Below are 12,521 nucleotides of genomic sequence, written 5' to 3'. Positions count from 1 at the left end.
TGGGCAGGGGGAATGGGAACGAGCAGGGGGAATGGGCACGGGCAGGGGGAATGGGCACGGGCAGGGGGAATGGGCACGGGCAGGGGGAATGGGCACAGTTGTGTTGTATAGGGGCTTGGATGTAAGAGGAAAGAAGGCATTTTATTCACATGTCTCTGAGTGTCTGATACTCCCATGAGTTTCTCCACATCACTTGAAGGACAGGTAGAGCTTTCTGGGTGTCGTCTGCACAGGCCCTTTCCTCGAGCTTCCCTGGCAAGGTGTGTTGGGCCACGAGTCCCTGTAACACCGTATGGCTCTCTCACTGGGATGCTAAAGTATGTTATAGCCTTCCTTAGACACTTGACCTCTGTCAGAATTCCCAGGAATCCGATAACCGGCTCCCTGTTCATTGCAGTGCTACCTTGCAGGCTGGTGTTTCAGCAGGCAGGCTTGGAAGTCACTGTGGGGTCAGTGTTTGATAATAAAAGATCCCTTCCAGCTCACACAGAGAACAAGGTCTCGCCATTTCCATGCCAGCATTCTCTCGGGATTTCAGGAGTCTGTTGAATGTTCATCCTTAGCTATCTATTTAATTCCTTATGTTAGGAATATATAGATTTGCATTCCTCCCATTCTTGCTGTGATGAAAAGTAAATTTTAAAGTAATTCTGAATTCATCAGTCTTGTCCTGGGCCATTCCTTTTTCTGCCATTAGCAATTGTTAGATTGAACGATCAGCCTCTGTAGAGGCGCCTCCTTGGGGACAATGGTTAAATGCAGGCTTTGTTTTGTGCTGCAGGCAGTAGCTGCGACTACGGATCCAGATGTACACAGCAGATGTGACAGCCAGGCTGGAGTCCTTGGAGATGAAGGTCTGGAGCTGGGACCTCTGGTCACGGGCGTGAATGGGGGTCTGAACCAGGCTGCCCACCCCAAGAACATGACAACAGCTCAGAATGGCCATGGGCAGGGTGCCACGGCCACTTGTTCAGTCTCCAACCTGAAGGCCCCCAAAATGGTGACATCCTCAGCATGTCAGAATGGAAGCTGCAAAAGCAGCCCAAGCAGCGACCCGGAAGCCGCGGAAACCAGGCTCAGCCCTTCCAAGCTGGTGCGTCTTTTCTCGGGGAATCGGAAGAGGATGAACGCCAACCCTGAGAGGCCCCGCTCGGTGGTCCTCGTGGGGAATTCTTCCACGTGGAATGCCCTGGCCTCCTTCCGTAAAATGGGATCTTTTAAAAGATTGAAATCCTCTGTCCTACAAGGAATTCAGAACCGGGAGGGGGGAGATGTTTCAAAGGAAGAACCAGCAGGAGACCCGGGAAGGGCTGCTCCCAATGGCACCATCGGCATCCTGGGAAAGGGCCTGGGCAGGTGCCCATCCTTGGTGCCTGCAGGGGATGGGACCGGGTCCGAATGCTCGGACCCTGAGGATACAGAGGATGCCTTCCAGAGGAGCACGCACCGCTCACGCAGCATTCGCAGAGCCTATGGCCTGGGCCGCATCAGCCTGCTGGACCTGGGGCGGCAGGCAGCACCGGAGCCCGCCCTGTGCGAGATCCACGTGAGCGACCCTGAGCCCATCCCTCTGCCGCGCAGAAGCAAGAGCATCGACAGCTTGAGCATCCTGAAAAGCTCCTTCAAGCGCAAGTCTGCGTCCAACCTCACGGAACTGATGGGCGACAGGCAGGTTCCCCCCAGGACCCTGAGCAGCTCATCCACTGACTCCGAGAAGCCAGGTGGCTCCCAGAGAAGGACCAGACGCTGGAGGAGCCCCATCAGGGCCAAGGACTTCGACCGGGTTTTAAGACTGGTGAGCACCGTCAAGGATGCAGCCTGGAAGAGGGAGGCCTCCAGGAGTATGGCTCCTAGCCCGGGCCCTGGCCCAGGGGATGTGAACCCGCCACTGGGGTCACGCAGCAGGCTACACGATGACTACTCGCGCCGCACCAGCAGCAGCGCGGAGCCAGATGCCAGGCGTGGTGACCCTTTATCCACACCCTGTATCCCTGCACCATGCGCGGCCACGCCCATCGTAGCTCAAGGACCCCACCTGGATGTGGACACTGCAGTCTTTCCCCTGGAAGCCAAAAGCACGCAGGCCCTGGGGAATGATGAACCTAGTGCCAGTAGCCCCTCACCAAGTCTCACAGACCCAGAGGGGTCGAGCCAAGCCTCCAGTGAGGCAACTGCTGGCAGCCAGCTTCCCTTGGACCCTGTACAGCTTCCCACCCCTCTGAGGCCCACCACGCCCAAACCCCAAAGCCCTCAGAGCCCAGGGAGTACTAAATGCCCTAGCCTAAGCGTGCTGTCCCTCAGCTCAGCAGACAGTGAAGAAAGGACTGAGGATGCTGCCCACAGGCAACCAGGACCAGTGTCCCTCCAGGATGCCGGACGAACCGCGTCTGGTGGTGAGGGAGGAGAAAGTAGTGACAGCTGTTTGCCCGCGACTCTCGATGGGGCCGCCAATCCGGAAGAGAGGAAGGAGGAGGTAAGGGTCCAGGTGGAGTCCCTCTGGTTGGTGCCAGTGTCAGGAGAGCTGCTTCTTAGTATTGCTCGGCCATTGTCCCAGAGATTTCCGAAGGCTACTGGTTCTGTCTGTGCCAAGTGATCACGTTGAATTTGCCGAGATGGAAGTTGTTAATTAATCTAGTTGTGGAGTACTTTCCCGTGCGCCTCTGTGGTAGGTGCTTACTTGGCAGGTACAAGGTCCCGGGTTTGATCCACAGCACCACACTTCCCCGAAAGGGAAACTTGAGCTCCCGTAAATTGAATTGCGAATGAATAGGATTCTTTAGTGTGGCGTTTACTTACTGAAGAGATGTTTGCTGAGTATCTGCGTGGGCTGCTAGGTTCTGGAGGTGAGGAATTAATGTGGCCCATTCCAGCATCTCAAAGTTCTCACACTTTGAAACAGTGTTATAACTCATATCATCTGTGTATTTTAAATTGTTGCCGTATCCTTTCCAACAGGGCCCTTGCAGATGCAGCTCTTTGTGATAGGGAACGTTACGTGTCTTGAGTCTTTTATTTCCTAGGAATGAGTTAGAAATGCGCAGCTCGGTACCTGTCAAGCCCAGGATGGTGCATCTTCCAAGAGATTTTAATATTGGCCATTGTGCGTATTTTTAGGGTAGAGCTCCAAGCAGCTCGCGGATCGAGTCAGCACACAGCTGTCAGTGTTCCTTTCACACCCTGTCAAGCATCTAGGCAATTTTACTTCACTGTGCAAATCTTACTTTATAAGAACACTCAGTAATATTTCCTTACATAGCTAAAGACAGAGTTGTGTCCATGTGTGTATATTGTAAATTGTTCTTGGCACATGTTCCTAAACTATGCTATAGCTGTGGATTGGTGCTTGGGATAGGGAGTTACCCCTTAGGAAATGTTCCCTCCTGCTAAGTCCTGGAGAGGGCCAGCGGATGAATGGTTGCACAGCTAGTTGGGTTTGCAAGCAGAAACCAGGGCAGCCTGTAGACTAGCTATTACAAATTTACTGAGATGAGGTCTTGCTCTGTAGCCCAAACTGGCCTCAAAGTCACAGTCCCAGGTGCTACCACACTTCCATACCTGGAAAATATCTATTTTTGACCTTTGCAGTCCAGAGACATCTAGATCTTAGAGCCTTCGGGAAAGGATGTAGAGAGTAAAATTACTACAGAGTGCTTGGGGAAGATCCAAACCAGATCTAAGGGCGCCCCATCAGCGGAAGTGTGGCTGTTCACTCTCTAGGCCCGAGGGCCAGGTTGCCTGTCAGAGCTGTTCAGTACTGAAGATGATTTGCTCATCTGCATACTTTAAAAAGAAGTGTGGATCCCTTGCAGGACACAGGCGGCCCTGGGAAGGAGTTCCAGCTCTGCTGACTTTGGGTTTTTATATTAGGCAAAGGCTTCATTCAATCCTGAGCATGCTTGTCAGTTTTGGATCTGTACCACAGAATGTTCTGGCCACTGGCTGCGTGTGGTTGCACACACGTGTAATCTCAGTGCCTGGGAGATAGAGGGAGGAGGGCTGTGACCCGACACCGCTCTGCTGTGTAGCATGGCGGCCTCAACAGAGAGTAGTATCTTGCTGGTGGTTGTGCTGGTTGAGACCAAAGATTTGGCAGTCCTATTGGACTCTGACAGGGGTTGCGTATCGTGTCAGAGACTGAGCACATCTCAAGATCGGAGGCAGAAAGAGAAGGGGTAAGTAAGACCACATAGTCCCCATCGAGGACATTCCCCAAGTGACCTCAGGACCTTCCACTAGGGTCTCCTAATACTTTTGCCCCAGAAACTGAGCTTTAGCTTTGGACCTTTGGAGGACATTGAACATCCAAATTGGCCTTTGTGAGACATCCTCAAGCAGACACCCCTGCCCCCATTTTCTGGAGGCCCACCACTCTAGTAAAGGATTTTCGTAAGTCTAGCAGGTTCTATATGTTAAAGGTAGGATTCTGAGGCTGAGGTAGATTGCTTCTTTCCTGTGCTGAGTGTGATCATCAGGACTATAAACCCAGCATGGTATCTCCTGCCCTGTAATCTCATCTCTTGAGAGGTAGAGACAGGAGAATCAGAAGTTTAAGGTAATCCTCAGTTACATGAAGCAAAGCAAAACAAAATTCAAAATAATTTGGGGAAAATTTTAAAATTTTTAAGTGTTTTAACCAGATTGCAATAAAAAGGAGCTGGGATCAGCAGGGGGTTGGAGGGGTGTCCGGCTATGCTGCTGTCATTTGCAAAACACAACCTCATCCTGCCACCTGGTGGCAAGTCTTGGTAAAGAACAGTGCTGGGTTCGTCATGACCCTAAAAATTATTCCTTGATTTAAAAATGCCATTCACACAGATCTGTAATCCCAGAGGGGCAGAGGCGGGGGGGGGGGGGATTTTGAGTTCGAGGCCAACCAGAGCTGCCTAGTAAGTTCTGTCTTAAAAACGTTCTGCCTTGAACACACGTTCAAGACCCAGGGCTGTCACTCTCTGGTAGAGTTCCTCCCCAGCACTCCAGACCGTGAGTTCCACCCTTGAACTTTGGAGATGGAGGCCTTCTGACATTTATTTGTTAACAGTGTTCCTCCTTCCGTAGAACAGTGCAGGATCCATAGTTCACGGTATTAGTATGGAATTTACAAAAGAAACACTGTCTTTCTGCCTGTCTACAGGGTAGAACCATTGACTATAAGTAATGAGTGCCAGCTCTGAGCCCTTCCCAGAGCTGGGGTGAATTTTTTGTAAATGCTTCTAGTTGATGGCATTCAGGTATCTTGGCAAACCGGGGAGTCTTGAACATCTCTGGGTCTCTGTTGTCCCTAAGTATGGAATAACCTGATAGAATTGCAGAAGCCACATAGTCTCTTATTTAAATGTTTACCTAACATCTTAACAGTTTCAAGATGATCATTTTAAGTATGTGTTTTGCCAACATGTATGTCTGTGTACCCTGTATGTGTCTGGTGTCTGAGGAGGCCTAAGGAGAATATTGGGTCTCCTGAAATGGGAGTTACAGATGGTTGTGAGTTGCCATATGGGTGCTGGGAATCGAACTGAGGTCCTTTGGTCCTCCAAAAGAGAAATAAGTTCTCTTAAACACTGAGCCATCTCTCCAGCCATGCTCCCTCAAATCTTTTTGTATATAACACTGCATTATACTTTGGCAAGAAGTTGAGAAATTCTTTCAATAATTAGATTGGTCGCACATTAGTATTTTTAATGAGACAGTATCTAATTTAGTTCAGGCTGACTTTGAGCTCACCATAAAACCTTGAACTTCTGACCCTCCTGCTTCTGCCTCCCAAGTGCTGGGATGACAGGAACATACACTGTTCCTGTGTATGTGCTGTTAGTAACCAAAGCTGACAGCTTCGTTCGTGGGAGGCAAGGTCTCTGCTACTGCCACCCCAGGCCTTTTATATCCTAAAATATATAAATGTTATATATGAAATGTTAAATATGAAAATGTTGTGTTTCATTCAGTGACCTCACCAAACCCAGTGTGTTTTGAATCTACCAGATGCAAGAGACTGAAGTCAGATAAAGCCTGGTAAGGCCTACAAACACCACTGAGATGTATGTGAGGATTGTCTAGCATGGAATAAATCCCACAAAAGACATAAAGACAATAAAAAGAAGAGTCATGGTTCTCATCCACTTGTATAAAATCGGTCCTGGTAGTATCAGATTTGATAAGGGTGACCACACTTGACTGACAGGAGTGGGGTTCCGGGAGGTGTAGTCGTCTGGGCAGGTAATGCAGACCCCTGTTACTGTAAAGAGCGAGGAGGGTGTCACTTGGTTTGATGTAATAAAGCCATCCAGCCGCAGATGCCATCCACAGTTGTGGTCAGGTCACCCACACTCCCAGCCCCATGCAGAGGCGCTGCGTTACCTGGTGAGTGCTGAGGAGCCAGGAATGTGTGAACAGAGAGACAAGCCAGGCTCCAAGCTCTGGAAATGAGATTTAGAAGGAAAAGCCCCAGAAGGAAAGTTGCCAGTTTATATAAAAATATCCTGAAGGTGATAAGCTGAGGTTGAGAGTGGACAGGAACTAAGGTGCGCTGAGGTTAACCTGGGCCTGTCACACAGGCTTCTGTGTGGTTAGCCCGGGCTAACAAGTCCCTCCACACAGGCTGCTGCGAAGGTAAGTGGGGTCACACACCTGACTTCCTGTGTCTGTCAGAGGCTTGCTTGTGCCTGGCGGTGCCAGGTGGCTGAACTGCTGTGTGCTTGGGGAACTGCAGATGGGCTAACTTTTGTGCAGGTGGATGGGTGGAGAAATGGCAGATAAGGTTGGTCAATAGGTCTGGATAAGATTAGAGAGGACCTGGCTTGGAGCGATAGAGCAATAGACGGTCCCTTACCCTGCAGGCATTGAGGAGTCAGGGAGAGCATGAGCAGAGACAGCAGGGGGACCTGTGGAATCAGGCTTCACTGAACCAGCTTTGGAGAGGAATGATAGCCCTCCTGAGTCTAATCCTGCGTGGAGAGGAGGAGGAAAACAGACAGCAAAGTCATTTAGCAGTTTCTATGCGCAGTGAGTCAGTGTGGGTGTTTATGGGGACAGAGGGTCAGTAGCCTTTTGCGCCACATGGGAAGTACTTTGTGTTGGCATGCCAGCCATCAAACAAGCCACGAACCTCGCAGACTGGGAAGCAAAAGGAAGGACCTCTTGAACACTAAGTACGCTGCTGCTAACATAAAATGTCCCTCCCGCTTAGAGCAGTAGAATCGTCCAGCAGGGAAACGGTGAATCCCGGCCAGCTTTCAGTGAGAATGAACGACTCTAGGGCCTGCTGAGGCCGCCGCGGCTGCGCAGTTCAGCGGAGGTGCATGGAACCTGGCCAGTCCGGCGATGTTGCTTCTGGGAGATTTTGACGGCTTAGAAGTTGTTTCACACAATCATTCCTACAACCAGGAAAATGTTACATCCACAGAAATGAACGTAGCGGGGCATGCGTGATGCTCTAGGTTTAATCCCCAGCACCTGTGAACAGGCATGGCGGTGCACCGCGTGGGAGGTGATCTGTTGCTGCTTACCGAGTTTAAGACCAGCCCGAACTACTTACAGTCCAGTGAAGGGAAGGAAGGCAGGCAGGCAGGAAACAAGCAAGGAAGGAAGCTGGCTAGTGAGATGGCTCAGCAGGCATTGGCACTTCTCACCAAGCCTGACCACCTGAGTTCTACCCCCAGAATCCTCATGGTGGAAGGAGAGAACCAGTTTCCACTGGTTGTCCTCTGACCTCCACACTTGAGCTACAGTACTCCTGTGTATATGCACATACATACAAATAGATAGTTTAAAAAAAAATCTGTGTTTAAAAAGAAAACAAAGGGAGAAATGTATTGATCCCAGAAAATCTGCTCAGGATTGACTTAGGCACCTTATGGAGGTGGAATTGGAAGCTTACTGCCTGTCACATCGACCTTGGATGTGGTTTCTTCTTTTAAGAAAGTGTTTGCATTTATTTATTGCATACCACAGCATACATGTGGCGGTCAGAGGACAGCTTGGGGGAGGACTCAGTGCTCGCCTTCCGCCACGTAGGTCCCGGGGCTCCAACTCAGGTGATCAGATGGCGCAGCAGGCTCCTTTGTTAGCTTACATTTGTTCTCTCCTCCTAAGAGGCTTTCAGCTATGCCCCTACCCTGCCCTGTTTCTCCTAGGAAAAACATCCAAAGTGAAAAGGGAACTGGACGTGGCAGTGCATGTCTGCCACCCCAGCACTCAAGGCTGAGGCAGGAGGATTGCCATAAATAGGACAGCCTGTTTACACATGGAGACCCTGCCCTTGAACCTCTATCCCCACTCCAGTCCAGCCCCCAAAAAGAAAGACAAGAAAGGAGTTGTTTGGAGAAACACAAAACTAGACACTCAGATCTGAAGTCCGTGTGAAACAGGCCTTTATTTGTATAAGGGAGTCATTTTCCAACTCGGTCTTTTCGAAAGTTGTTTCTATCTGTTGTGAAGTCCTTTGCTTGTTATTACACACAAAGATGCTCTCTCTTCAGTGACAGGTTTCACAGATTCTGTTGGACCCTTCGTGCTGACTGACTGGGACTCATGAACTTACAAACACCTCTAAACGGGAATGATGGCACAGGCCAGGGGCTCATGGGAGGCCAACCTGGACTGCATAGTGAGTTGCTGGCCAGCCTGGGCTACATGTGAGACCCTGTCCCACGAAAAAAATAAGAATGGCTTTCTAAATGATTTCTAAAAGCTGAAATCTGAAGAAATGCCGGCGTGCCTGCGCGTGTCAGGCTTCCATGACTTGTTTTTAGACTAGTTGGTGTCTGGTGAAATGCCATCAGAGAGGATGTGCCCTCTGAAAACTCCAGGCGCAAGCCTGTGGGGTGCACCTGTAGGCCCTGAGCTTGTGAAGACTGGAAGGCGGGAAGATCCTTGGAGCCCACGAGTCATAGGCCAACCCGGAAGCATAGGGGAAACTTCATTCCTAAATAAATAAAAATAAATAAACCTCAGGAAAAAAACAACGGGGGGAGAGGAAGGGATCAAAATCACACAGATGCTTTTCCTGAGCACAAGCCTCAACCCACCTTTTAAGATGTACACGGCACTTATTTATGGAGTAAGTGTTTTAATTTGGTGCATGGACGCTGTGTGATAATCCTAGCATGGTAACAAGCTGTTTCCGTTGCCTTTTCCATTTTATTTATTTTTTTCTTATTATTTGTTTAGTTATTTGAAATTGATTTGAATTCCCGATCTTGCTACCACACCTACCCTTTTGGGGGTAGGGGAACAATATTTTGCTATGTTACTCAGGCTGGCTTCAAGCTCTTGATTAAAGCACTTCTCCTACCCCAGCCTCCTAACTAACTGGGACCACTGTTAACTACTCCAGGCCCAGGGCACTGGGCCCAGCTTTAAAGGCATTTTTAATCATTGGCTGAAGTTACTTTTTTTTTCTCTCTCCCATCTACAGGATGGATAAAGGCGATTTACTCTGCCACTGAGTCATGCCCCCACCCCAGCATGTCATATTAATGTTATGAGTAGCATTAATTAACTTTTTAGTGACTAATATTAATACATGTTACACATTCTCATGTTTATGAAAACCTGGGCTAGGATGTGGCTCAGCATTCGAGTGCTTTGTCTGGCCCATGCCCGATCCTCAGCACTGGAAAGAATGTAGGATAATAATCACATTAATGTGAACCGTTGTCGTCATAGTACTGGGAAAGTTTTCTCTCAGCTACCAGCTTATTTAATTAGGGGCTCGAAAAGGCATAATAAGCCTTAACTGAACTCCTAAAATAGGAAAGGTCAATTTCAGTGTTCTTTTCTGGGGCCGGCTCTCACTGCTGGCTAAGAATGTGTTTCGTTGCCAGATTTCTCTCTCCTAAACTTTCCTGTGATAGATCAGAATGGAACTTCCTTTCTGGCTGGCAGGTGACAGGTGTACCATCTGCATATCAGACAATATATGTGGCTATCAGACGGTCTGTTTGGTAGAGGTGGGTGTCAAACATCGGCCATGTTTTCTCTGGTAGCCTGCTGCCTTGTGAGATTGGAAGGATGTGCCCCCTTCCTGTGCAACGGCACCTTACACCCAGGGAGAAATGTGTGGCTTGAGAAAAGGTGAAGCTACAAGGAAACTGGGAATTTGAGGGAAGTGTGTATTCCGGCCTTCATGCAGGGAGACTGTGCTCTGCATCCCTGTAAAGCAGGCTGTGGTCTCAACCCCTTTGGGGGTCCCCTATCAGACATCCTGCATACCAGATATTTACATTATGATTCATGACAGCAGCAACGTTATGGTTATGAAGTAGCAATGAAAATAATTTTATGGTTGGGAGTCACCACAACGTGAGGAACTGTGTTAAAGGGTCACAGTGTTGGGAAGGTTGGGAACCACTGCTGTAGATGGTCTTCCCTTTGTCTTCCATCTCCTTGGGTGTAGCTGAAGTCCTAACTTTGTCCGGGCCTATGGTTCTCCTTGAGCATTCTGGGAAGTAAGCTTGATACAATATGCATTTTCAGAAACCTGTGTCTCCATCAGTTTCTTTTTTAATCTTTAATTTCATTACGTGTTACATTTTCTTCTGAATTCCCCTGCTGTCTCAGCTAGCTAGACTTGCCTAACAAGGAACATGCAGCAAATGGCTAAAACAGCAGACAGTTCCCACCTCACAGGTATGGAAACCACAAGGTCAGAGTCAGAGTTTGGCAGTGACAATTTATGGCTTGTAAATGTGTCATTCCTTAACTGGGGACAGAGCTCAGCTGGTAGAATTTCTGCCTAGCACACTTTAATCCCAAGAGTTGGGGAGCGCAGGCAGAAACAGCAGAAGTTCAAGGTCATCCTCAGTGAAGTGTCAAGATTGACTCTAACTTGGGCTACTGAAACCCTGCTTCCAGGTAGATAAATCCCAGGAGGCACTATTGCATCTTTGAGAGCTTACTTCCTTTCTGTTTGTATCCAAATTTTCCTCTGCATATAAAGTCAACAGCCATTGGTTTAGAACCCACCTAATCCAGGGGGAGCCCAAAGCACAGTCACAGATCCATGGGGTGGGTAGGATTCCCTCTGTCTTGGGGCATTTACCAGCTAACCCTGTGTGTCTGGCCTTTGAGTAGACATTCTTTTAAGCATTTTTCTTTTTAATCACCTGTTAATAATTTCTTTTCACAGAAATGTTTCAAGCAAATAGTTTACATAGTCTTTTATTTCTGTAACTTAAAAAAAAAGCCTTATATAGGAAGAAAATATTGCTCACCGACTAGGAAGGCCACTTCAGAAGAGTTGAGAAAGGCAAGAGTTAAAAAGGGCAGTCCCACAGTGCAAGGTCTGTTTACAGAGGTTTATGACTTGGGTGTGACTTGGTCATTCAAGATTCAGAGCCTCTGAGAGACTTGAGTTGAGCCTGCTGGATTGGACCAGACAGAGTTCTGTGTGGCCATGTAGAACCCTGATCATAGTTTTTAAAAGACCTAAGAAACTCTGGAAAACATGGATATGGTCAACTGCCTGTTCCTCCAGTGTGTGTGTGGGCAGCCCCTGCCCATGGCTAAATCTCAGGTAGGTTCTCTCAACCTGGAGAGAAGGACGTTTGCTGGAGGGTATGTTTAAAATCCTAAGAAGGAGCCCGGTATTCTCCACTCTTCGAAGTGAACCTGGACAGTATTCTAGAAGCACAAAAGTTCTGCTTAAAACAAAAAGATTGTTTAGAATCGGTGCAGCTGTTAGCAGAGTCCTTGCCTGGCACGCCTAGTGTGCATAAGGGATCAGACTTGTCCATACGTAGCCAGTTCCACATTGGCATGGGAAGGAATCTGCCTCCTTTTGGCTGAGGAACTGCTTTTGAATGCTCACAGGAGGTTTCTCTTGAAATGGATGTTTCAGCTTGATGTGATACTTTGTAGCTAGATTTTGGGATCAGTGGGACATTTCTGTGCTGTTTAGAGGGTGGCTTCTTTTGTATCTTCAGCGAAAGTATGACGATGTAAATCCTTACAGTTGGAGTTCTTCTGTGCTGCCTGGTTTCAGACAGTAGCTGGCATAGAAGTGTGGCAGGAATACCTGCTAGGCTACTTTGACTGTTCCTACCTTGCCCAGCCGCAGTCACTTCCTGGTATATCTATTTTTGGCATTGGTAAGAAAATACAAGTCGCATGTTGCATAAGCATGAAACAAAGCTTCTAGCTATTAACAACAAAAATTTAAAACTTTAGAAAATAACTAACCATACATGCCTTTGTGAGTAGCTAGACTACACCATTCCTCAGATTTTGTGCTGTGCACTTGTTTTTCTAGCAAGATGCCTCTGACCCTTTTGAAATGACATCGTATAAATAGATTTATTCTTACTGTGTACTTAAGTAGTCTCTGTCAGATGATAGTGATTTGTTTCAGTCCCCCATCATAACCTGGTTTTCAAACAGAATTCAGGAAATGGTGTTAACGTTATGCTTTCTCCTTTGCCCGTGGTGATGTCAGGGAGGATGAAAACATGCGTATCTTCTCGTGGGTATGGGTATGAGCGAGTTCATGGAAAAATACCTCCGGTGGGTGGTGAGGATTAGCCGTT

General features: G+C 48.2%; 1 protein-coding gene across 2 annotated transcripts in view; it reads left to right on the top strand.

Annotated features, from left to right (window-relative positions):
• Spata13 (spermatogenesis associated 13) overlaps positions 1-12,521 on the top strand; it is a 129,397-nt gene that overhangs the window by 54,757 nt on the left and 62,119 nt on the right. Inside the window, exon 2 of one of the 2 annotated variants that reach the window (XM_057786343.1) lies at positions 782-2,473. In XM_057786343.1, coding sequence (XP_057642326.1) covers positions 923-2,473 — 1,551 coding nt within the window. In that variant the 5' untranslated portion in view covers positions 782-922. Of the gene's footprint in view, positions 1-781; positions 2,474-12,521 lie in introns of those variants that run through there. The other variant, XM_057786344.1, reaches the window with a different exon arrangement.

This window comes from Chionomys nivalis, chromosome 12 (genome assembly GCF_950005125.1).
Source record: "Chionomys nivalis chromosome 12, mChiNiv1.1, whole genome shotgun sequence".
NCBI classification, from domain to species: Eukaryota; Metazoa; Chordata; class Mammalia; order Rodentia; family Cricetidae; genus Chionomys; species Chionomys nivalis.
Note: the sequence above shows the minus strand (reverse complement) of the source record. Positions and strands in the feature narration are given on the sequence as shown.